At 46.5% G+C, this 24,055-nt stretch overlaps 12 protein-coding genes across 12 annotated transcripts; 8 read left to right on the top strand and 4 right to left on the bottom strand.

Moving 5' to 3' along the window:
• Window positions 1–162: 162 nt before the first annotated feature.
• Window positions 163–853, bottom strand: LY89DRAFT_734186 (uncharacterized protein; the record flags this gene model as incomplete). Its single annotated transcript, XM_018219887.1, has 2 exons — window positions 163–462; window positions 515–853. The coding sequence occupies 2 exons, from the start codon at window positions 851–853 to the stop codon at window positions 163–165; spliced, it is 639 nt and encodes a 212-aa protein (XP_018071560.1).
• Window positions 854–3,224: 2,371 nt separating this feature from the next.
• On the top strand, window positions 3,225–3,814 carry LY89DRAFT_585760 (uncharacterized protein; the record flags this gene model as incomplete). Its single annotated transcript, XM_018209339.1, has 4 exons — window positions 3,225–3,267; window positions 3,293–3,343; window positions 3,397–3,646; window positions 3,676–3,814. 4 exons carry the CDS (start codon window positions 3,225–3,227, stop codon window positions 3,812–3,814), a joined length of 483 nt encoding a protein of 160 aa, XP_018071559.1.
• Window positions 3,815–4,975: 1,161 nt separating this feature from the next.
• On the top strand, window positions 4,976–6,614 carry LY89DRAFT_782382 (FAD/NAD(P)-binding domain-containing protein). Its single transcript, XM_018222575.1, has 3 exons — window positions 4,976–5,938; window positions 5,987–6,191; window positions 6,243–6,614. Exons 1-3 carry the CDS (start codon window positions 5,167–5,169, stop codon window positions 6,523–6,525), a joined length of 1,260 nt encoding a protein of 419 aa, XP_018071558.1. The 5' UTR covers window positions 4,976–5,166; the 3' UTR covers window positions 6,526–6,614.
• Window positions 6,615–6,943: 329 nt separating this feature from the next.
• LY89DRAFT_734183 (uncharacterized protein) lies at window positions 6,944–8,123 on the bottom strand (the record flags this gene model as incomplete). Its single annotated transcript, XM_018219886.1, has 5 exons — window positions 6,944–7,432; window positions 7,479–7,771; window positions 7,820–7,873; window positions 7,932–8,043; window positions 8,094–8,123. 5 exons carry the CDS (start codon window positions 8,121–8,123, stop codon window positions 6,944–6,946), a joined length of 978 nt encoding a protein of 325 aa, XP_018071557.1.
• Window positions 8,124–10,163: 2,040 nt separating this feature from the next.
• On the top strand, window positions 10,164–11,813 carry LY89DRAFT_585829 (uncharacterized protein; the record flags this gene model as incomplete). Its single annotated transcript, XM_018209342.1, has 2 exons — window positions 10,164–10,616; window positions 10,683–11,813. The coding sequence occupies 2 exons, from the start codon at window positions 10,164–10,166 to the stop codon at window positions 11,811–11,813; spliced, it is 1,584 nt and encodes a 527-aa protein (XP_018071556.1).
• Window positions 11,814–11,901: 88 nt separating this feature from the next.
• Window positions 11,902–12,511, bottom strand: LY89DRAFT_685120 (uncharacterized protein). Its single transcript, XM_018215023.1, has one exon. The coding sequence runs from the start codon at window positions 12,262–12,264 to the stop codon at window positions 12,028–12,030; it is 237 nt and encodes a 78-aa protein (XP_018071555.1). The 5' UTR covers window positions 12,265–12,511; the 3' UTR covers window positions 11,902–12,027.
• Window positions 12,512–13,314: 803 nt separating this feature from the next.
• On the bottom strand, window positions 13,315–13,998 carry LY89DRAFT_734181 (uncharacterized protein; the record flags this gene model as incomplete). Its single annotated transcript, XM_018219885.1, has 1 exon — window positions 13,315–13,998. The coding sequence occupies one exon, from the start codon at window positions 13,996–13,998 to the stop codon at window positions 13,315–13,317; it is 684 nt and encodes a 227-aa protein (XP_018071554.1).
• A 1,036-nt stretch (window positions 13,999–15,034) lies between these two features.
• Window positions 15,035–16,744, top strand: LY89DRAFT_734180 (folylpolyglutamate synthase; the record flags this gene model as incomplete). The annotated part of the gene is made up of 5 exons (XM_018219884.1): window positions 15,035–15,151; window positions 15,201–15,308; window positions 15,362–16,242; window positions 16,298–16,464; window positions 16,515–16,744. 5 exons carry the CDS (start codon window positions 15,035–15,037, stop codon window positions 16,742–16,744), a joined length of 1,503 nt encoding a protein of 500 aa, XP_018071553.1.
• A 917-nt stretch (window positions 16,745–17,661) lies between these two features.
• On the top strand, window positions 17,662–19,462 carry LY89DRAFT_697376 (Clavaminate synthase-like protein; the record flags this gene model as incomplete). The annotated part of the gene is made up of 3 exons (XM_018216896.1): window positions 17,662–17,685; window positions 18,104–18,313; window positions 18,371–19,462. The coding sequence occupies 3 exons, from the start codon at window positions 17,662–17,664 to the stop codon at window positions 19,460–19,462; spliced, it is 1,326 nt and encodes a 441-aa protein (XP_018071552.1).
• A 565-nt stretch (window positions 19,463–20,027) lies between these two features.
• LY89DRAFT_585512 (uncharacterized protein) lies at window positions 20,028–21,813 on the top strand (the record flags this gene model as incomplete). The annotated part of the gene is made up of 2 exons (XM_018209324.1): window positions 20,028–20,087; window positions 20,182–21,813. 2 exons carry the CDS (start codon window positions 20,028–20,030, stop codon window positions 21,811–21,813), a joined length of 1,692 nt encoding a protein of 563 aa, XP_018071551.1.
• A 420-nt stretch (window positions 21,814–22,233) lies between these two features.
• On the top strand, window positions 22,234–22,750 carry LY89DRAFT_73602 (uncharacterized protein). Its single transcript, XM_018220077.1, has one exon. It carries the CDS (start codon window positions 22,300–22,302, stop codon window positions 22,594–22,596), a length of 297 nt encoding a protein of 98 aa, XP_018071550.1. The 5' UTR covers window positions 22,234–22,299; the 3' UTR covers window positions 22,597–22,750.
• A 369-nt stretch (window positions 22,751–23,119) lies between these two features.
• LY89DRAFT_782376 (uncharacterized protein) lies at window positions 23,120–23,714 on the top strand (the record flags this gene model as incomplete). The annotated part of the gene is made up of 3 exons (XM_018222574.1): window positions 23,120–23,254; window positions 23,326–23,374; window positions 23,422–23,714. 3 exons carry the CDS (start codon window positions 23,120–23,122, stop codon window positions 23,712–23,714), a joined length of 477 nt encoding a protein of 158 aa, XP_018071549.1.
• Between the last annotated feature and the right edge of the window lie 341 nt (window positions 23,715–24,055).

Here is a 24,055-nt window from a genome sequence, read left to right as displayed (position 1 = left end):
AGGTGCATCCTACGAACCTGCAGATTTGGGTGCACTTGGACAAGGATGGGAGGTTCTGGGTATAATTCTTCAACCTTCCTGTTCAGCTCCGCCAAAGATGCCCCGCTGCGTTTGAGCCCCTCATTAAGTCCTCCATCAAGCTGCGCATTGTTCTCAACCAATTCATTGAACTTCTGATGTAGTAGTAGAACCCCCCCTGATTTTCTTCGCCTGCTTCGCAGCTGCCTGCTCTACTTTTCGTTTGTACTTAGCCTCGAGCTGGGGGATGGCGTTTCGATGCTCGTCACGATAGCCTGTAAAAAGCACCGCAAATTTCTCGAGTTGGTCTTTGACATGGTCATGTGTCGTTTCTATCACTAGTTCGTGAAATGCTGCCTTAAACCGCGTGTCGAGCTTTGCTAATTCCGTCTCTGCCTCGCTCGTGTAGTCGTCTGCTCTTGTCTCCTCTGCCCCGCTCACCTCCTGCTCCTCATCTATGGCCCCGAACTCCGTAAAAAAACGCCGTCTTGAAAACATTGCGCAGAGCCTCAGGGAGGGCATCCCTAACGTTGCTTCTGAACGCCTGAGGTGGTCGTCCTTTATCTTTATCCAAAAGCTTTTGTTTCTCTTCCGCCCACTCCTCGTCTGATAGAGAACTTAATTGACGTTGAGTGATGTATGGGCCATCTTTGTAGACGGTTGAAAAATCGAGCTCCTTAATTCTTTTTGTAAACTTCTCGTTCTTGCCGGTGCCCAGCAAAAAAGATTGAGACCATGCATCAATATTCCTTTTTGCTGGACGGTTCTTGTCACCTGTAAAATCGGTCTTCCATGGTCGAGGTTTTCTAAGCCATGCTCGTGTGTCTGAAGCCATTAGTGATTGGCTTTGGTTGGACGGCGAGATGGCGAGGTGAGATGGCGAGGTGAGTGTCTCATGCCGCAGTAGGTTAACCAATCAATCCACCAGACCCCTACAGCGCATGCCCTTCTCCAACGCCAGCGATAACAGCCCGATCAGCAGAGTGAACGCCATGGCCTATAGACTTATGAGATCTTTCACCGTGTTTACTTATTAAGGTCCGGCTCACTTGCCCTGAAGCTGTATTATTTCCAACGCAATCCTCGCACATCAGTCACTTCAAACCCGGCAAGTTTAATCACAATAACTCATTGTAAAGAACAGCCTCGCCCAAGACTGCACTATTACGAATCTCAAAAGAGCTCTTTTCGATTCATAGATCCCAGAATGGTTAGCTCATGATAGACTAACTTTAGTTTGATATAATCAAGCATCGGATCATTCTGGCTTTTTCCTGTTCCGCTTAAATTCTCTAGGCATTTACTTTGTGTCATTTTAATAAGTGGGCCCAATCCCTAGCTGCGGGACGTACGATCGCTATTATAGAAGGAGTGTGTTATAAAGTTAGGATACATAGCCTAAACTATAGAAGGGTTACGCTGCGCATGTGCTGTACGTGCGCTGTAATTACTTTGGTCTCCGGCGTAATAGTTGTGCCAAGCCTTCGAGAGACTTCTTCGATGGCAGGGGGGAATTCTCCAATAAGATCTGATAAATCGGTGAATCGTTACTTCCTTTGGTAAAGTTTACTCAAAAGAACTGACCCCTGTTTTCACAACTGATACCCCGGTGACGATGTATATTACGCTGGATACAAAGCATCCTCGGCAAACTGGAACTACTTTTTCGATACATGCGCGACGTTTCGACAACATCATCATGTAGTCTCTCTTTCTTTACTCTCAAGAGATCAAAGGACGGGCCGCCGAATCCAACCGTATTATTTATCAAATCTCACGCAGCACCGTGACAGTCTACGAAGACCTCCAGCTCGCCGGCGACAAGTCATCTCTCTGGAGTTGGTGTGATTGGGCACCCGGTTAATCTTTATCGTTGGGCACCATCGTCACCATCTTTTCCTATACTCAGGAATAAGGAAAGACAACGATCACGAATGTCCCCGCCAGCCCGATCTTGAGGACTGGCGCAAGAGACAGGAGCGTTTCTTTTGGGTGGGTTTGCTACCTGGCGGTTTGGAGGTGTATTTAAGCTAAGGCTACGGGCGTAGAACAGCGGCGCGTTGTATCTAAGAAATGGACGGGGCCAACAACTTTATCGCTGAAGTACATTTGCTACACTTTAGAATCTTGGAATTTGATTGCTGACTTCTGCTTAAGCACGGAGACGACGGATACGAGTACGAAATCATCAGATCCGACACAACTGCTGAGATGGGCATGACTACCTTTAATCCGCCATCCAATACTTATAAAATTTCAGTCGAACCCGGAAAAGGCATTCTTTGGGTAGGAGGCAACGGCTACGATAAGGGAATAGCAGATATCAGCGGTGGTTGGGATTGTATAGGAGAGGGCGGTGTGACGATTGTATATATTGGAAGAAAGAAGAAGAAATGATATTCAGATAGGAAGGACACTATAGATGTTATTGTGTTGCATATTCACAAGGACAATGTAGTGTCTTCTGGCTCTGCTGGTTCAGCCCCTTCAATATGAGACGGAGCCCAAGCAATGAGAAAACCAACATTCCTTTTATTCCTGGCGGCATTCTAGCCAATGCCAGTCCTGTTCTTGGAGGAGCCTTAACATGCAGCAAGAATTCCTGATCATCCACATGCTCTAGAATCAACTTGCAGAGCTCCCCTAGCCATATTTCTCTGTCATGCTTCGCCAGATCCTCGAGTATTTCCCCTTCTAACTCCATAACGACTCTTGTCCCTGGCGTTGTGTCACTATTTTCTATGTCAATTCGAACTGGTGATTCTGATTCTGGGGCAATCGGTTCCACAAAGCATTTCCTCCTGCCTATGACGTTCTGCAAAGACTGGCAGAAGCTTGCAATGGTAAAATGAGACAATATATGGGCTGGCCAGCATTAGTCTAATGAAAAACATTCGAGAGCAGAGGTCATACAGCTTAGACCATCCCGATTTGCTGCCTGGAGGAGTGCTGGCGGATGCTGTGTGCCACATTGCGGGTCTGTCGGCTTTGGTAAGTGTGTCTCCAGGCCATTCCCATTTCCTTCCTGGATTGCTGGCGGGTCTATTCGACGACGTTTACCATGTTCAGACGCAGGCAGGACAAGGCAGGATATATGATCTCACGATTACCTTGCTCGAAGGATCCAATCCTTGGATGTCCTTGAAACCTCAAGATAAACCACGACCACAACACGATCTTCGAGACAATACTTGTTCTAGATCAACATGGACTCAGCGGCAGACAAAGAAGAGCGCAAGCGAGAGGCAGGTCCACCCTATTAAAACCGCAACAGCAACACGTTGGCTGACTCTCTCCTACAATCGAGTTGCTCAACGAGAATTCCGTATGGTTCCCAAAGATGCCCCATCGAGCGAACATCACTAATAGGATGTCTAGGTCGGACAAGAAAAGAGCATCTTAGAAGCCTCGAGCAGGCACAGAAAGAACAGAGCTTTGAGCAGTCAGAAGAGATCGAGTGTCTTCGCTGTCAGAACGACGAACTTCGAAGAGAAAACGAAGCGCTGCGAGCCCAGATCTATCGGCAACCCTCAAGTCACGGCATGCTGTCAATACAGATGGCTGTCCGACCTCTCGGCAGTGACGGGCGACAATACTCTCTTTCCCCTTCGATCTCGGCCGCTTCAATGTCAGCTACGGGAAGCCCATCAGCGACAGTGAGTTCAGACATGATGCCAATGGCGGCTCTATCATTGACATCTTCGATATTACCACCCTCGATACAAGCATACGCCGACCACTCTCCTTTGTCATCCCAGCCATACTCTATGGTACATGCATCCGGACTCCGTCATAGTTCGGTTCACAAAAGCTCACCTGAGTCATCAGGATTCCGAAGTTCTCGCGATGCAATGGGAACCCCTTTTCAGTCTCTGAATGTAGGACAGGTCGAAGCATCGGCGTCACAGGCGCAAGGCTAGAGAAGCGCCAGCGGTCAACCACCGTGCGTTGGAAAGTCATTAGTCCCGTACTATATTTCTGTAATAGGTCATATTTATTATTTCCGAGAAATCCACCCCTCCTGCTTCTTTTCTCAGAACTCCCACGGACTGGGATAAATCTTGTCTGAGACAACCACATGGTGTGAGTAAACTTGGTCACTTGTTGGTGACTCCTCTTTCTTTTTTTCAGGTCCTCACTTAGCTTTCTTCTATCGGTGTTGTAATTCACCATCAGATGCCAGTGGTAAGCTAGTGCACAGCTTACCATAAGCCAGCAGATCAGGGTGGAAGGCTGCGTCATGACTCAGTACTAAACTAGTCTTGATGTTATACACCCATCCTAATTTACGCATCTTTATGATGCTTCCATATGATCCATGATGTAAATACTGTGGAGTAGCAGCATATAGCTCGCACCTCTAAAATGGATCATGGCAATTCCCCAAGTATCATTGCAACAATCGGGCCAAGAAGGTCAACGAAGGGTAGCTTGCTCTTCGTTCAAAGCCAACATATCTATGGCTCTTTTCCATAGCTCGGCCAGAGACTAGTTGAAACCTCAATAAGGTTTCTGCTTCTCCAAGTTTCCATGTCAGCGTAGAACGGGGCATGGGTGTCTAGGACGCGCGTCGTGCTTTTGGCGTGCAAGGAGCCTCGAGATTTCTTTCATAAATATGCCGAACTATCTTCCCAAAGGATTATCTTTGAGTGTCTTCGAAAGGTAAGACACTTGTAAAATCCCCATTCTTTTGGTAATCCTTTTGGCTCTACGAGTCATCCTCTCTTCCAACTATTTCAATTCTTCGTGGATTGCTATTGCACAACTTAGTAATACCCTCATGATAAATACCACGATCTCCCCGCACGCTATCATTGCATTTGCCTCCAATGGCAGCGACTTTGTTTGAGAGTTGCATCGCGTCATGTGGCAATGTTTTTCACTAACACTCCGATAACGGAGGACAGGTCGGCATTGCCAAACAACCGGCTTTTTGAAATGATTCAACATACTATGAATGCGCTTTCCCTTCTGCGTTGGGAATAATCGACAATAGCATTTACTTTAGTCGCAGAGTGTAACGTTTACGACAGCTTGGCCATCAACGAGGCCGTGGACCCCATTATCCAACGAGCAAGTCACCGCTCTATTTTACGACCCGACTCACATCTCCGACCCGACTCCTTGTTTAACATCCGCAATACCACGATGTCCCCTCCGAAAACTTGTAGAGTCATTGGCGGTGGGATTTTTGGATTGGAGTCAGCCTTAGCAGTCGCAACAACAGGAATGTTTGAGAAGGTTATTCTCTTCGATTTCCCTTCTAGCAGCGCTGGAAGCTCTGGCTCTTCCAGGATCTTACGTGACGGCTACGCCAACCCCATATTTGCTAAATGGGCTGCTCGAGCTATGGAACGGTGGGAGACGACAGAGTACAAGATATTTATGAGAAAATGTACTCGTTTTCTCATCTATACATCCGATCGCATCAACATATTACAGGGTATCGACAACACTCGAAAGGAACAAGGCAAGGAACCATGCAAAAGAGTCACGGCTAAGGAGGTTGAGGAAGCTTTCGGTAGCCGAGCCTTGGGCAAACTTTTTGGAGAGGGTGCTACGTATATTCATAGCCCTGAGGATTGCGTCCTGGATTGGCAGCAGTACGTGGATTCAAGACGGGAATCAGCTACACGAAACGTTGAGTTTATCCAAGAGCAAGTGGTAGATTTAGAGATCGACGACGACAAGGTTATGCAAATTGTGACAAATGCGAACGTATATGAGGTGACCTCGGAAGACATTACTGTTGTAGCTACAGGGGGCTGGACATCGGCGAATCTGGACTTGTGGGGCGTACCAAAGTTGCCAGAATCCCACCAGCCGGAAACTGTCGTGATCATGTCGTTTGAGATCGAACTGACTCAGGAGGCACTCACAAAGATGAAGGACAATCCCATCATTTCTCCTGTTGGTCTATGTAAGGCGCTTGCGTATTTGAATATTTGTTTAAGCTGACCCTCAATAGTTGAGATCACTCCGCTAGTTGCAAACAAAATTAAGGTTACATGGGTCAATCATAGGTTCCTAGAGAAGGGTAGTGGACTCCTATCAAATCCGAAAATGCTAGAAGGAACCGCTATTATGCAGGTCGCAGTATACCACATTAGGAAATGGCTACGAGAGATCCTACCCGACCTCGGTATTGTGGATTTGAGAGGAGACGCACAAATGTGAGTTCCTGGCAGTGCCTTGCCACTATTCATAGCTAATTCTGCGATTAGCGACAGTATGAGCAAAGCGGGGATGCCTGTTATTGCTATGCATCCGGAGATGCCTCGTGTATGCCTAGTCATGAATGGTGGTCTGACCAGTGCTAAACTTGCGCCTTTAATTGGCGAACTGACAGTGAACGCGATATTTGGCAAGCCTGAGCCTGATTTTTCATTACAAGAGCGGGATACTAATATACACACACAACCTGCCCTCACTACATGCGCGACATTTGAGGAGATGGAGCAGCATGCAAAAGCAGAATTGAGGGATATAAGACAAGAAGAGACTTAGTAAGGAATGCATATCACGTTAAGGAAATATAGCCATACTTTTCATGGACCAGACTAGCAACCAGTTCCCAGAAATCAATTTGTATGTTCAAGCGGAGAATAAAGTCACAAATTGTTTCCGCCCGAGAGATGTTCTATATTAACGTTAACTAGCGCATAGCAGCAGTGGTGTGCTGACTTACCGTCCTGGGAGCCATAAACTGAAGGCGGTCCATAATCTTCTTAAATTTTTTTTCTGATAGTCGAGTACGCAGACGAGGGCAACAAGAACATATACGCATAAAGGCCATGTCGCATTGAACCTAACCAAGGTTCTTTCAAGGATGTTTAGGATCTCGTCGACTAGTTGTGCAATTTCTTCCGGTGTCTCCCTAAATCTCTAGTTAGGATTTCCTAAAGATAAGTTAGCTAGACTCACTTTAATAGTCAACAACACAGCTGGATTTCGCTAGAATCTGGTATCCACGTTCGCCATCGAATAGGATCTGCTTGTAAATAATGTGATCATTGTCTCGTGGCTCTCCGCCCTCTGGATACCGTTGCTCGATGCTCTTGATATATAACAACAACTTTTCCGGTGAGATCTGGGACGACCCTTTGCATATCAAATTCGTCTCCCTAATTGCCCACATTATTGCGTGCGATGCACCGACAAGTGGGTCAATTGTGCACATTAACTGAGAATTCTGCCATTCGGCCTCAGCGAGATAGCCAGAGTCCGGAAGCTGCGCATGAAGAGGAGCCAACATATTTGCCATCGTGATATGCGGATTCAATTTAGCTCGCAACTCGAACGTAAGTGGCAAGATTTTGGGCACTGATGTTACTGCGTGGAGAGTCTTCTGTATAAGAAATGGAATCCACAGGATCTCGTGAGCCCACGCCTGTTGATCATCGTCTGGACCGATCTGTATCTGATTAGCATTCGTCGTCTATGGGTTTTGTTCTTCTTACCATCTGCTGCAGCACCACCATCATCCCGCCTAACAAGACTATACCCAGGGACTCAGCATCGATTCCTGTAAGGTCGACCTTTGACTGCCATTGATGAAGAGTTGTTAAAACACTAGCTCTAGATTGGTAATTGACCCGCATCAATTCCTTCTCTCGATATTCACAACGAATATATGCAGAGAAAAGCTCCGTAAGAACTAGCATTAAAAGGGTTCTCTCCGGCGCTATCTTCACGATGGCCTCCCACGCATTGTCCCTTATTGCAGTGCGGTTGTATGCGAAGTGCCTGCCAACTGCTTCGATTAGAGATTTCAAGAGAGGAGAGCTGAGGATTTACCTACAGTAGTCTAATATCCGCTCGTCGGGATCTACGAGTTCAGGGGGCCGAATAAATCCTGCATAAGGAATATTAGTAAATTTGGGACGCATTAGGAACTTTCTGCATCTGCTCACGTGCTCTTTCATTGTTGGCTAGAATTAATTGCAATTCATCTGCATCTCTCTTAGAGGCTTGGACGTGTTGAAGCCAGCACCATTCGAAATGCTCCTTCGCTAAATGCTTGCCCTGAGGAAGAAAATTTAGTTAATGAAAAAAGGATTGTCAGACAAGCTTACCTTTAGTATTTGACACTTCTTGCGATGCATCCTTTCAATGTGTTCTGTGACCCGGTAGGTGTATCGGAAGCGACTCTGCAGAGAGTTAGACAATCCCGAAAGAGGTCCCGGACACTCACGTGATGGATGCAGAGTCCACCTCCGCGTAAGGTTATTCGGCAAAACAACTCTCCTTTGTGAACAAGTATTTTGCCATCCTAAGCGCGTTAGTGTGATGAGCAAATAATAAATGAACTAATACGTTAGTATGAAATGCTGGAATGCCGTTTGGGCGTGTCTCACACGAAAGGTAGTTGTCCATAAGCTGTGTCCTGCGAGGTTCTGAGGTTGCGGCCTGCGAGCTTTTGGGGGTTACTGATATGGAAAACGCTCGCCGATTAAAGTAGCGCGGCCGTGCTACGTCCAACCCCGGCTCTCTGGCTTTTCGTGGCTGAAAATGAGACAAAGGCAACCGGATCGATCCCTGCAGGAAGCTGTGAGAATCGCTTTACGGCCCCGCGGTTCGGTAAGTAGAACCGTAGATCGATATCGGATATTTGCTCTGGATTTGTTTTCCAAGAACGATGCACTTTGCTAGTTTTAATATTCACATTCTTGCTTAAGAGATCTAATATCTCTTTCACTGGATCCCGCGCGTCGAAGCGGGAACAACCTCAACATGCACTACCTCAACACTAAAGACTACTTGGAATTGCTTTAATACTTCTGTAGTTACACATGCCGATATTCGTCAATTATTGTATTCTGAATCACAACCTCATTTCAACGGCTTCGATTCTAGCAATCTATCACTCTTTTTAAACACAACGCAAGCTAATTTTAAAAAAGAACGATAAAAGAAATAATAAAACAACGTAGTTTAGCTAGATTAATGCACTTAGAATATCTCGAAGGCACAACCCCGCCCTACTAAATACTCTAATAGAAAGCAAAAACAAAGATAGTAATAAAGAGAGATCTCCGAACGATGTTGCCAACAGCTTTTTTAGAGTTAATAGTCTCTCGTAGACGCGACCTAAAAATTCGAACAAAAAATTCAGAAAGCGACCCAAGAATTCGAAAAGAAATTCAAATGTCCCTAAGAAAGGTGCCAAATAATCTACACAAGGGCTGAGCATCTGTAGCTCTCGCTTGAGCATCCTTATGCCTTACTTATTACTAATCACACTCTACTTGTAGCAATCGCCATCAACTGAATCACACCCCAAAGCAAATTTATTCTTGTGGTTTCCCTGACTGCGCTCGAACATTCGTCAGGCGAGACTTGTGTAATAGGCATGGAGACCGGCATACTGCGAAAGGATCACAGCTTCGCAGCAAATATTCCATGCTGGGTCATGCTCATGCTTCGCCAACAGCGGAAGCTTCTCCAGAGGTTAAATCAGAGGCTGATCAACAGTATCAGTCTTCCCAAGTGATGAAGCCCTGTTTGTATTCGCCCGCGACCAATCCCTCTAGAAAATATTCCGGCACAGCTTCCTCAAGTGACGGGGATAATCTTCCTCAGTCCGACAACTTCATAGAATGCTCCAATAGCCGTCATATCACCAGGGGGCATGATTCGTCCAAAGGCACTCCACAAAGTAGACCACAGTGCCACTCACCCTCTGGAATATCTGATGCAACACCTGCCAATTTTTCGAGGCGTTCTCTGCAGACAGCTGGCCCCTATGGCTTATTTTCATCTGCCTCAAGCTCTCAAAACTATCATGCCAACCAGCACAGTCCGCAGACATTTGTACCACAGCAAAATTTCACGTCGGTCACTCTACCACCCCAAGGATTTTCGATTTCAGTGACTACTGCTTCATCTATGTGGTTAGCGGAGCCTTGCCTTTGCTTCTCCGTGAGAGCTTACTGTAATAGTACTAGCGCTGCGGCATGCTGACTCATGTAGTGTCCGAGCCTCGCACAGCGAAACTCGATAAGGCACCTGAATCTCGTGGAATTGCACTCCCATCTCGTATAAGCACTGGTGCTCCCTTGTTGGATTTGAACTGCACCGGTGGTCAGCCTATACAAGCGTCATCAATTCGTCTGATGATGGCATTGCCAGTCAACACCTCAACAATGCTGAAAACCCTTCCACTTCTTCACGGAAATGTCACATTGGAGTCGGCCCTTGCTAACGACGATAACATGCTGCAAAGGATAGCATACCCTGACCTACGGTTCGAATTCTATCTCTCCCTCTTCAAGCGTCGCAGTGACATCGAAGCTATAGTGTCGCACCATCTACGCCTACGCAAGACGGAGACATGTCACCTTGGAGAATTCAAAGACTGGAAAGCAGGCAGCTTCAACGTTTGCATACCCGTTAATATCAACAATTGGGCCACATTCCCTAATAAACGGGTGATTATTAGGTTTCCGCTTCCCTACAAGGTTGGGGAGTCAAGATACCCCGGCAACGCAGATGAAAAGTTACGTTGTGAAGCTGCTTCCTTTATCTGGATCCAAAACAACTGTCCCACTATTCCAATACCTTACTTATGGGGGTTTGGGTTCTCTGATGGTCAAAGTGTATGTATTGGTGTTCCACTTCAAAACTCTAGAGCATATGCTAATTCGTTTATTGGAAACATGTAGTTCACCAAAGACGAAAATATACCCTTTCTCATTCGATTGAAGTGGAATTTGCGAAGGACCATATTATCAGTGCTCGGATACCCTGTCCCATGTCGGTATATAAGTCGCAGGTGTCCTAGTTCACTAGGGATTGGATATCTCATCATGGACTACATCGAAGATACGGATGGGAGGATGCTCTCCGAGTCTTGGGAAGAGCTTCATCACGACCTGAATCGAAGAACAACTCTTTTCAGGGACATATCTCGGATTGTCCTTGCATTAGGCCAATCACCGATGCCACGTATAGGCTCCTTAACAATCGACAATCGAGGTGTTTTGAGTCTAACAAATCGCCCTTTGACGTGTCAGCTCCAAATTATGGAGAATGAAGGCATTCCAACCAACATCGACAGGAACCTCACATACTCTAACACAGGCACGTACTTGCTTGATCTCTTGGCATGTCACGATAGTCGCATACGATATCAACCTAATTCCATCAGGGACGAGTTTGATGGTAGAGCACAGATGGCGACCTTAGCAATGATGCGAGCCCTTCTTCCCAATTTTGTTAGCCGCGACCTTCGCCATGGACCATTTGTTTTCAGCCTCACAGACCTTAACCAAAACAATATTTTAGTTGACGCCGATTGGCACATTAAGTGTCTAATTGACTTAGAGTGGGCATGCTCCTTGCCTATTGAGATGCAACATCCTCCATGTTGGCTGACTGGTCGAGCGGTTGACGAACTACAAAAAGGCGAATACCTCGAAGCCTTCGCTCGTCTGCACGAAGAGTTTGTAGATGCCTTCGAGAAGGAAGAGAGATTGCTGCCTCCCACAAAGCATGGTGCCTTGTACCGCACAAATATCATGAGGACCGGTTGGAATATTGGAAACTTTTGGTACTTCCACGCTCTTGAGAGCCCTAAGGGCATATATAACCTGTTCCTGCAACATATTCAACCAAGATTTACATCATCGCATAATGAGTCGATGTTCGATCGAATCGTAGCGCCATATTGGGCAACCGATGCAGACGCAGTGATAGCTTCGAAAATCAAGGATATTGAAGTGTACACTGATCAATTACGAAAAGCATTTGGGGCTGTTAGCAACGAGTCTGTAAAGGAAAGTTCTGATGGATAGTCAATAGTTTGATAAAGCAGATACCTCTCGCATCAGTTGTCGATTCAGGAGCATGTTATCGGCAGTGTATCTCTAAAGATTCGGACTTCAATGAGCAGATTTTTTTGTGGTCAGCAATCCTGCATAACTGCTTGCTATTTCAGCTAGATCTACCACGATCACTAGCGATTGGCTTCTGACGGATGAATATGATAGTAGCGCATAACTATTGTAATCAAGACCCTCCACTTCCTGATCCTCCTGCCTGACGTGCCGCTTCAGCCTGACGTGCAGCTTCAGCCTCTTCCTCCCGATGTCGTTGCATTGCATTAGGCCTATCCCGCTGGGCCCTCTCTCCTGAAGATGACATCCGTTTCACAGTTTCCTGATCAGTGAGGGCTAATGTGAGCGCCTGCTTCGCTGCACGATCCTCAGCTTCTTTCGCTTCTTGTCCCGAGCGATTATCGGCCATTTCGAGGATTTGGCGATATTTATTAGCCTCAAACTATGGGCAGATGTTGTAATTATGGTCGGCGGGGTATCTACATAGAGTGGGCCTTGTTTGAAAACTTGGGAAGGAACAAATACCCAAATCCCTGTTGTCTAGGACAATATAGCTGAGCTTAATGTTTCGAGCTAGTGGTTTGACGAATTTATTTCTTTAAAGGCGTCTGGAGGACATGTGCTATATATAAGGTGAATTCGCAGTCAGATCTCTGTGGACCTTGAATGTGCGAACTAGTTATGGGGAGGTGTCCTATCTTAACCCTCACTGCGCGACAGGGACATGCAGACGTCTGCAATTATGGTCTGCATGCATTATGAAGGCCTTTTGGGCAGGTAATGCAACGTGGCCATGCATCGGCGTATCTAGAACAAGCCGCAGCAGCGGGGTTGGACCAAAGTGAGCCCCACCAACGCCGTTGTCTCACCAGAGCCTCCCTCCAATAAGGAAATAAGCCGCTCACACCACGCGACGGCCAGACCATGAAATCAGCTACCTACGATTCTATCATACATGGAACCAGCATCAACATATATTAAATTTAAAAAAAAATTTTTTGGGGAAATACACCGCTGTATTATGGTATTATCGTTTGTAATTATAATAAGCTTATTTATAAAGCATGCTTCCGAGCAGCTCTCTTTAAGACGGTATATAGCTTCATCGAGCGAAAGAGAAAATTCGTTTCTTTGCACCGGTAAATCATGAATCGCAAGAGTAGGTGAAGCAAACATCCTCTTCCACGTCACGAATTTCAAATATAAGGTCTAGGGGACGAACTCTGGTTGTGTAGGACTGAGATCGATCCATATAACTTCAGACTCCTCGTGCTCTTCTGCATGGGCGAAGCTATACACGAAGGAGTCTCTACTACTCGCACCGGTTTGGTATCAATTTGGACGGCCTCTTCATTTTGTTCTGTGGCACCATCTTCGAAATTCTCTTTGTCTTCACAAGACTCTTCAGCGCCCCCGTCTACCTTTTTCGTCTTGGGATGGCAATGCCCAACTCTACCCGTCACCCTCGAGCCATAACCTTTCCCGATTCCTTGTTATTCCTCCTCGGCTCCTCCGGTCCAGATTTATTTGAGCTTTGTTGAAAGCGGGTTGAGAATTGAGTTGCACCAATCGAGCTCCAAGGCCGCTGAAGAGCCTCAATCCGCTGGAGATCTTGTAAGAAATATGAACCTAGTCCTGGTATAAAGTGTCGAGGAACCTCTTTGCAGAGGATATCATTTGCAGACGCAAGAGTCAATCGGCTCTCCGCAAACTTGTGAAGCTCGAAATTCACAACAGAAAGGAAGAGGTTGATGAACCCTATGTAATAATTCCCCTTCGTAAAGGTTCTGTATCTTTCGGTAAGACCCAATGCAAGTTCTAAGGTTTGACGGGCTTCAGACCGTCGGGCCAGAAACCAATTGACGCGTGCTAGGCCGATCATTGAACGAACGTGGTTCAATTGATCGGACACATCATGACCGGCCATCCTTTCGAAGATGTCAAGAAGTTCTCGAAGGTCAGCCTTGGCTGCATCTAGTCTTTCTTGCCGGATGTAGGCCTCCGCCAAGGGCGGAGCCAGACGTCGGAAAGCTTTTGAATGTTGCTTGCCTCGAGCTCTCAGCTGCTTAATCTCAACAAGCACCAACTTTTCAACCTTCTCTGGCACTCCCCGTTCGCAGTAGATATCGCCCAGGTGGTGCATAATATGATAGCGACTTGCATCGCCAGGAATCGCCTGAAGACATTTCTCGAGGTAGTAGCATGCATTTGGGAAATCGCCCGCATATCGTAACAATCTGCCGAGTACAGTATTCTTCAATCGAACTACTTGGAGCTCCAATCCAGAAGGTTCCGAACTCTTCGTCTCCCAACTTGCCAGATATGACTCTGCTTTGCCAAATTCTTTCCGCAATATTGAATTTTCCGCTCGGGAAAGTAGCAAACGTCCATATGCACAATGTTTCTTATATCTTTCGACTTGATGACAATGCTCCTCAAGGTATCTTGGACCACAACATCTGATTGATCATGGTCGCCCTTAAATCGTAACGAAATACTCTTCCGATCTACAATTGCCATCCGCAAGTAGTCTGGTAACTCAGGATCCTCAAATTTGGCTAGCACTGAAATCACGTCCTTTGTACGGGACGGACCGAATAATTTGTATGTCGCTAAGCATGCTTCCACCAAGCTGTGATAGATATGAGTTGGCATAGTGGGACGAGGCTCTCCCGGGATAGATCCCCATATATTTTCAAGGTATGGTAGCAAGAGCTTCCCAGTATCCTGAAATCTAAGTTGTCGTTAGCAGCGTAGCCTGGAAGCTGAATCATCCAGCTTACGTGGATTCTAGGGTCTGATCTCTAGGATAGATATGGGTTGTGAACATCAACCCAAGTTGGTACAGCTCTTCGCGTTCAAAGGATTGAGATATTTGATGCTGTGACTGACCGCTGATTGAGTACACAACTGAACCATCTTCTGATGCACCCTGCACAACCAAACTAAGCTGGATGCAAGACTTGATAGTCTGCTCGAGCGGGCTCTGGCTGGAGAAGAGACAGGTGATCTGCTCATTAAAGCCGGAGTCACGTGCTTAAATCTCCTGCGCGTTTCCGTTGGCATCCCATCGTTTCTGTGGCAGTAGTCCACGAAATAGTATGTCCCGTCGAATTTGGGAACAGCCCAGAGAATATAACAGAAGTAGGAGAGGATTGATGGAGAAGTTCGTATGGTCGATGGCAGACGCTGTGATTAGGTCTGGAACAAGCGATATCGGAATGCATCGCGGTTTCCAGGTTGCAAACGGAAGTGCCCTCATCGCGAAAGCAACAAAAATGGAGAGAAGCTACGAGGTTAGAGAAACAATACAGGAAATCTTCTTAGTATACTAACCGAGTATAGGAAGCCATAAAGTGTTTGAATAGCAGATTTGGCCTCCCGAAGCCCAACGTAGAGGATATGAAGGGCTCCGATGACATGGTGGAATGGCTGGAACTACTCGGTCACTCAGTACAGGCTTATATTTTTCAAAGGCTTAGAGACATTGCTGAAGATAATAACAGGTGGAAGATCTGGATGCTTTAAATGCTATACACGTCGCGGGGACGGATGGAAAGGGTAGTACCTGTGCATTCGCGGCGTCGTTCCTCAAGGCGCACGGGAACGACACTGGATACCCGCAAAAGATTGGGCTCTACACGTCGCCACATATGAAAAGCATACGTGAGCGGATTCGCATCAACGGTGAGCCAATATCGAAGGAGCATTTCACGATGCGATTTTTTGAGATCTGGGATAAGTTGCCGGACCAGTCTACCACAGCCTTGGATATTCCCCGGTATCTCCAGCTCATGGCTCTCCTCTCTTTCCATGTCTTTATTGAGGAAAAGGTGGATGTGGCCATATATGAGACACATCTTGGTGGAGAATATGATGCGACGAATGTTCTTAGGACGCCGCTTGCGACAGCCGTTACAACAATTGCACTCGATCATGTTAAATTGCTCGGCCCAACAATCCAAAGAATTGCCTGGCATAAGGCAGGAATCTTCAAAAAGGGAAGCCTGGCCTTCTCCACTCTCCAGGAACCAGAAGTTGCTACGGTCCTCGAACAGCGAGCGGCAGGGAAAGGAGTGGTATTGGAATTTGTTGGCGTCGACTCTACACTTCCGACCAACGCCGCAGTGCTAAGGCCCAAAGTCCAGAGAATAAACTGCTCTCTGGCTCTCGCAGTAGTCCATGCTTGGCTGTCTGTAAAGGCGCCTGAGGGGCAAAGTCGCATGGAAGATAATATCATTCAGGGCATCGAGCAATTCTCTTGGCCAGGGCGGTACCAGCAGATTAACGAGCGGAATTGCCAATGGTTTCTTGATGGAGCGCATAATGAGTCAAGTGTACGATATGCTGTGAAGTGGTTTGCTGAAATGGCCAGAGAGTATCAAAAGTACGTTATGATGTCTAGCCGGTAACATACGGGCTGCATGTTAACCCTTCTATAGTAATACTGTCACTCCCTCGCGCATTCTTATATTTAGTCAATTTTCAAGCCGAGACGGCACAGCACTTCTTCATAGCATCGCACAATCACTACGACGTAATGACATTCACATGCAGTATATCATTTTAACCACATATGATGAAAGGCGAGATGGCCAAACCAGGATTGGTATTTGCTAATATACCAAAGGATACTACGCGAGCTAATTTCCTTTATAGATAGAAATCTGAAAAAGCGCTTCTCTGCAGAGGTCCAAGAGCGTTATGCCGAGACTTGGGGGAATCTTGATCCTACGGCTACAGTATTACGCGGAAGAACAATTGAAGGTGCTTTAGATCGGGCTAGAGGAATCGGTGATCAAAACAACGGCATGCAAGCATTACTAACAGGGAGTCTCCACCTAGTGAGTGGTGCGCTCTGTCTCTTAGAGTCTGATTATTCGATATAGCGCTTATGTTAATAACTATATTATCCTTTTCCACTGAGCTTTTGTGCGGTCTTCAATTTCAAAACTGGAAACAATTATAACCTCGATAATTTGAGTGGGAAAATCATCGATCCGTTGACTCGTCAGACTACGTATCGCAGCACGATCGCAGAAGGCTTTTTATAATAAATTTCGAATTAATTTAAATCAAATAATAAGATTCTACTAAAGAAAATTGTCTTCTTTTGACTTGTTTTATTTTTTCGTTTGGAAGGATTTTGCAAAATCGAACTTTTTCAAATTTACTGTGTTTGACCGATACTAACTATAGTTCTGATGTCTCAGTCTTTGATATCTTAGGCAACAACAGCATTACAGAATTGGCAGCAGCTGTAGCCATCAAATGTCAGTCCTTAGCGCCCGCATTGAAGGCAGAGGCAGACACTAAAGACTGAAACCGGGAGATAAGACTTCTTCGGGATTTTGGCTTCTTTGAGTGGCAACTGCGCGGGACGGTCGCTGGGTGAGAAATTATCGAATTTTTTCCCTACCAAAGTCTCGATTCTACACAGTTAGCTTCTATGGGTGCTCTCCCTCCATGTGGCCCTCGTGTGAAGGCTATGTATACTAGCCTAACTAGGTACCTAGGTACAGATAGACTTGTGCACGTGATAATCCCTGCGCTGCCTTCTGACACTAATCGTAGGTATATGAATGAGTATTAACTTTGAAGGTCTAAAGATATGTGAGCAGATAAGGGAATGTCATTATCGAAATGTTGTTCTTATCGAAAGGAATATCACCATCACCTGACCGGAACTACTCAAAGCACCGCTTTCATGCGCATTGCTCGAGAATCCAAAGCTTCTCCTTCTTTTAGATGATACAGAGCGATCGGCGAGACCCAAACATACTTGGACGATAAGGTGCGTAAAAAGATGATTTTCCCTACAACTTTTGTGGTGGGTTTTGGTGACATCCAATTTTCCAGCGCTCCAGAGCCTGGCGCAAGATCTGGTGGATGTTCGCTAAACATTTTAAGCTCCGCCACGAACTCCAAAGTCTGAAGACATCTTCAACAACACAATCAGCGTAACAATATTTAACGAGTCTTGTTTTGAGAATTCCGCTAGTTCTCTTGAACGGAACTGGATAACATGTGCTACCTGATGCCGACAACACCCTCAAAGCGATCCAACCGATGGAAATAGCGCGATGACCGCCTCACCAGATTACTTGCCACCACTGCTGAGAGGGACCGACCGCAGCTCAATTTATCAGTCCTTGATCGATATCGCAAGCCAAATCGCACCAGACGCTCAAAGAACTTATGAATCGTTGCTGGACGGGGACCTTTCCTCTTCAGAGATCCATTTTCAGACGGTCAATAAATGTGGCAAACCCATCCTCAAGCTTCTGCTTCAACTTGCCTCACAGATTCACGATCAGACAAGGGACTTCGATCTCATCATCACACGTCTAGATGACTTGATAGCTCTTGCAACAGAGAAATTCTATGCGTTCCCTTTCAAAGATGTACCTCCTTGTTGGAGAATCCTTTTCAGAGAAGCAAGTATGCTTAGAGTCTCAGTTCTCATTCTGAAATCAGATCAGAAAACGAGCAAGCAAAACCATGATTCTGTTCAGCTGGGCCCGCTGCAGCGTGAAGAAATACTTGATGAGATTGTCAAAACGATCGACATGGCACTCATTATGACAGGACCACCACCATCAGAAACTGGGCAAGCAGAAGTTGAGACATTGTTCAACCTTCTGCAAGATATCAATGATGCAAGATCTGAATTTGAGCATGAAGAGAGGCCAATAAAACGACAGAAGCTCGGTGAAGATACCTTTCCTGGGACTACCTCATTCATTCCACCAGTATCGAGACCGGTCCCTCGTATGGCTGCACCCACCTTTGATCAATTCGAGAAGCATATGCAACATCCCAAGGATACCAATCTCGGCCCAGAACCTCTTATCATTACGGATACCTTGAACCACTGGCCTGCACGCAATGAGCGGCCGTGGAATAAACCTTCCTATCTTATGTCGAAGACAATTGGAGGGCGACGTCTAGTCCCTGTCGAGCTTGGTCGAAGCTACGTTGACGAGGGATGGGGTCAGAAGATAATCCCGTTTAGAGCATTCATTCGCCAGTACGTTCTCCGTGAACGAGACTCAACGGGACTGGCAACGGGCTACCTTGCTCAACACGACCTATTTGGTCAGGTTCCCTCTCTTCGCCAGGACATTGCAGTACCGGATTACTGTTACACGAATCCTCCGCCACCCCATCCGTCCTCACCACTGGCTGAAAAGCACTCTAAACACCTCCAGCTCGACGAGCCCTTGTTGAATGCATGGTTTGGACCAGCGGGAACGATCAGTCCTCTCCACGTGGACCCCTATCATAACATTCTTGCCCAAGTCGTAGGCAAGAAGTATGTCAGACTCTATGCCCCGCGTGAGAGCGAAAAGCTGTACGCGCGAGGCATTGAAGACGGAGGTGTAGACATGGAGAATACGAGCGCTCTTGATATCGGAGTGCTTGCTAGATGGGATGGGAGTGATGCCGAAAGACTGGAGGCTCATGAGATGTTTCCTCTTTTCAAAGATGCCCAATATATGGATTGTATCTTGAATGAAGGAGAATGTCTGTACATTCCATTGGGATGGTGGCATTACGTTCGAAGCTTAAGTGTTAGCTTCAGTACAAGCTTTTGGTGGAATTGACGAGGGGACCAATCATTATCAAAACAGAATCCTGCAACTCAAAAGCCCGATTATCTCCAGATCAGCTCAGCCCTACCAGCATTTCTCTAGTGTAAGACACCAGGGTCAACGTGGTCCATATCACGTGAGTCCCATGGTCCCAGCAAAGTGCCGAGTTGCTCGACAGCCATTGGCCAATAGCAAACGCTACGCACAGAATTCCTCATTAGGTTAGGCTCGCGCCCCTCAGCCACGACAAAAGCATCCCACCCGACATCCCGCCTGGTTGGATAAGAACTTAAATTTCAGCAGCTTTCCTTCATCTCAACATAATCAGAGCATGCCGTTGGTCCCCGTTGCTGTAGATTCGGATTCCCCGTGCAGCTTTAAGGCTGATTGAAGTGCGGCATTTCTGAGGCACTGACGTACGCGCCCCTCTATTGCTTCGCCCCGACTCATGATCTGGCTATGCTGGTGTGAGCACGGCACAGCGGCTAGTTCAAAGCTATGATAAAGGTCAGCAATCTCAACCTGAATCAGAAGGAATCGACGACTTCCTATCCTTTGTCATCAATCGATTTTCACCATGGTATATTGCGGAAAGCCCTCCAAAGGCTGTCAGACATGTAGGGATAAGAAGACTCGAGTAAGTCGCACTTCTTGATCAGATAACTCTAAGTACGGGGTTGTCATCAGCGGAGTCACTACAAGTTTTGGAGAGACATCCTAACACTTTTCAGTGCGACCGACAAACACCATCATGTGGTCAATGCATCAGAGCAAATCGTCCTTGCCCAGGATATCGCAGCCAGCTAGATCTCATGTTCCGTAATGAAAGTAATGCAGTTATTGGGAAAGCCAAAGCCCGCGAGAGATCCAAGGCAAAGTCAAATCCGCTTCCACCACCCGAACCTGTTGAGCCTGCGGAAGAACTTTTCAATGCGAAGTCATTCAAAAATGACCTTGAACTTCCTGAAGACCTGTCAATGTGCCGCATCGATCAAGGTGCCTTTGTTCAGACACTGCTTCCAAGCTGTACCATGTTTCCCTCCCTCGAAGAGCGTGGTTTGTCCTACTTCAGCACCTTGTCGTCGACTTGGCTTCGGGATCCTAGCTTGGTAGACGACATTAGCAATCAGAGCAATGCCGAGGAGCACCTCTTAGCCAGCATGAGTGCCGTTGGACTGGCCACTTTCTCAAACTCGGTGCATGCTCCCGAGATCATGGTCCGGGCTCGTAGGGACTATGTGAATGCCCTTCAGTTAACGAATGCTGCTTTAAGATCGCCCACAGAGGCTAAGAAGGACAGCACACTCTTCGCCGTCATGATTTTGGGCATCTTCGAAACTATCACAGGCAATAACGACCGATCGTTAGCGGCATGGACTGAACATATCAACGGAGCTGCTGCGCTGGTGAAACTGAGAGGACGGGACCAGTTCAAGAACGCAGCAGGACAAAGAATGTTCATACAAGTGACAGCGAGTCTCATGTTGAGCTGTATACAGCGTACAATACCTATGCCACAGCATATAGTTGACCTCCGGAAAGAAGCAGCCAAGTTCGTGGACTCCGAAAATCCTGCCTGGCGACTTTCGAGCGTGATCATCGACTTCACCATTCTCCGATCCGACGTCCGAGACTGCAAGATTGTTGGTCCAAAGGCAGTCATCGAGGCTGCGTTACAACTCGATGGCAGATTCATATCGGTCTTCGAAAATCTGCCTGAGAATTGGAAATATGACATGGCTTACACGGATGAGAACCCACATCTTATTTGGAATGGTTGTTATCATGTCTACAAGGAGAGTTGGATGGCGCATATCTACAATTCGTATCGGACTTGCAGAATTCTTCTACACGAGATTATCAGGGATCAACTGCTCGCAGCATCGACTGCCATGACACCAATTATCCCTATCGCGCAGATGATAGTCCAAGGCGAGAAGTCCGTCGCCATTATGCTGGAACTGCAAGCGGACATCCTAGCAAGCATACCTCGCTTTACTCCATCACCCATCTCCGAGAGTGCCCAAGGGCTATTGGAAGGGTCCCGAAGCTACTTCATTCTATGGCCCCTCTATCTGGTCGGCAACATGGACTTGACAACAGATCCGATTCGAGAATGGGCCATTCAGCGATTGAGAAACATTGGCGAAACAGTTGGAATCAGGCAGGCTTTAGTTGTTGCCGAATACATGGAGAGACGCAAATACATAATGGTATGGAACACAAAACCAGATCCCGTGCCACATTGGCGAAATATAGAGCGCTCGGAGCAATGCCAAGAATCGTTTCCATCCTGGGAGGAGGGTCAGGAGCTGTTGCAGTCTCATCTTGAGAAAGACTTAGCAATGATGTCGCAGACTTGAGGTTGATGGGGTCATAGGAATGGAAGTAGACAGTTTGGTCAGGCCCACAAAACTCAAGACACGAAGGAATGAAGCGACAGAGAATTGTCTAAGACTACAGTAGCTTGGGACTCCCAGCATAGTGATTCATGAGGGGACACGAGACTTGAGGAGCATTCCGTCAAGGAGTCTCGTACTGCTACTGCATGTGGGCAGTGATGCTCTTCCGCATAGAGCACTTCGGAGTCGCCGCCACCAGACAACAAGAAGAATGTAGACGAGCATGTCTAGAACACACTATAGAAGAAGACTGGTATGAATATGAGAGACGAGTCTAGGAACGCTCAGTGAATTCTGAACATATTCCTTTTACGTGTTTGTATTGTGCCGTTTCATGTGTTGCTTTACCAAAGATTTTGATTGTTTTTTTTTCTAGTACAAGGTGGGGATAGCTTCTAGTGAGGCGTACAGTCATGGTGCCTCTTTTCTTAACCGAGATCATGCTGGATGCATCGACAGTGTCATCTGCATTGCTTCTATTCTTACGACCACCTATTGTCTACCCCTTTCTTTCTTTCTTTCTTTCTTTCTTTCTTTCTTCTCAGACTGCTCATCTCTCTCCCGCCTTACCTCGAACTCCCTCAAAATTTGCTGCGTCCGTGTCGGAAAATACTCCTACAGCTCCCAAAGAGCCAGATATCAAAAAATTCCTACACCCTGGCCTACAAGATCATGAGCGGTAGTTTGATCTACGCCCCAGACTGGCTTAGGCTACTTGCTTTTTCTGCCCTCTCTATCCAGTAACAGAGCTTGTTGTAGTGGATCTGGGGTATGTAAATCCATGTTGCGAAGGCGTTTATGCTGAGGGTGTGCTGCAAGGAAAGTTTGTTTACAAATAAAATGGCGTAGGTTTATGGAGAGAAAATAAGTAGATCCGAAATTTGTTTGTCACTTCAATATTGCTTTACTTCAGACTTGGAGAAAGGACCGCTTGACAACCTCTACATAGAAATCTTTGATAAAGGCACGTGACGTCTTTCTTCCTGATTATCGAGGTCATTCCAGACTCAAGTCCCAAGTAACCGTCCGCTCAAATGCACGTTTACGCTGCCTAAATAAGCTCGAGAGTACTAGATCCTGCATGAGTTTAGTTTGCATTCAGCGATGATTGGCGAGTTCGTCATTCCTGTCAGCACTAGGGACAGTCTTAAAGGAGCTGAATATTCTCTACAACAACGGCCAAGGATACAGTCTCCAGAATCACCGCTCACAGTCCAGAACATTAGTCTCACTCTGCGATCCCGAGTCCCGATTAAAGTCGTTCACAATGCCCATCAATCAAGGTCTCATGAAACGCAACCCAGATCTCACTCCAGAGCAATTTTCAGAATCATGGTACAAAGATCACCGTCCTCTACTCGTTCCATATTTCCTTAGCTGTGGTATAACGTATTACGCTCAAGTGCGTTCCTCTACCCTCTCTCGCCCCTTCCCAATTCTCATCTCAGGTGTGCTCAACTCACTCCTGCATAGATCCACGCACCCCTCTCAACTACATCCCCAGACATAGACATATCAGAATGTATCCTTCTCTCATTCCTCCCCATACTCTCGGCTCATAAATTACAGGGTCTGGAGCAGCAGAAATGCCATCTGAAGACGTGCTCAAGATCTGGGCTCTATCGACTCTCGTCCCGCAATGGAAACAAGACTACTATGACGAAGTAATTCGTGCAGATGAAATTAGATTGTTGGGTATGTTGGCACATGAACAGATTTTGCAAGTCGGACCCGGGACTGTGAAGGGTGAGAGGAAGATTTTGATTAAGGATGGGAAAGCAGTTGTTGAAGTGCCGGAAGGCGCTTGGGAAGTTTGGAGGACTTATGAGAAAAGAGGAGAGGGACTCGAGAAGTCAAGGTGAATGATCGGAGCGGAAGTTTGGAGCAACAAATTTCACCTTCAGACACTCTCTTCGAAAAGTCCAGGTTTTCAGCTCAAGAACAAGAATATCTCGCAACATAATTTATTTTTCTCCAATCCAAGACGTGGAATCGCTTCTTGTAACGTAGATCAAACTTTTGGTCGCTCAATTATATGCTTACCACAGTGGTTGTTGAGATATTACGCGATGAGGGTTTTCAGACGCATTTTCTTCAATCAAGGTTGTAAGGATAATTAGCGCCTTGCGACGTGCAAAAAAAGATTCTGGGCTGCTCACGTGAAACTTGGAAGTATTCACTTGCTGTCCGACTTTGAAGACTC

The sequence above is a fragment of the Mollisia scopiformis genome (assembly GCF_001500285.1).
Source record: "Mollisia scopiformis unplaced genomic scaffold LY89scaffold_12, whole genome shotgun sequence".
Classification (NCBI taxonomy): domain Eukaryota; kingdom Fungi; phylum Ascomycota; class Leotiomycetes; order Helotiales; family Mollisiaceae; genus Mollisia; species Mollisia scopiformis.
This window is presented reverse-complemented; position numbering and strand designations above follow the sequence as displayed.

What these genes read in the sequence shown, in the direction of transcription:
- LY89DRAFT_782382 (XM_018222575.1), top strand. Translation starts at nt 5,167, where the DNA reads ATGTCCCCTCCGAAAACTTGTAGAGTCATTGGCGGTGGGATTTTTGGA. An exon ending in CATTTCTCCTGTTGGTCTAT is followed by an intron (nt 5,939 to 5,986) that starts GTAAGGCGCTTG and finishes GACCCTCAATAG; the next exon opens with TTGAGATCACTCCGCTAGTT. An exon ending in TTGAGAGGAGACGCACAAAT is followed by an intron (nt 6,192 to 6,242) that starts GTGAGTTCCTGG and finishes TTCTGCGATTAG; the next exon opens with CGACAGTATGAGCAAAGCGG.
- LY89DRAFT_685120 (XM_018215023.1), bottom strand. Translation starts at nt 12,264, where the DNA reads ATGGCCGATAATCGCTCGGGACAAGAAGCGAAAGAAGCTGAGGATCGT.
- LY89DRAFT_73602 (XM_018220077.1), top strand. Translation starts at nt 22,300, where the DNA reads ATGCATCGACAGTGTCATCTGCATTGCTTCTATTCTTACGACCACCTA.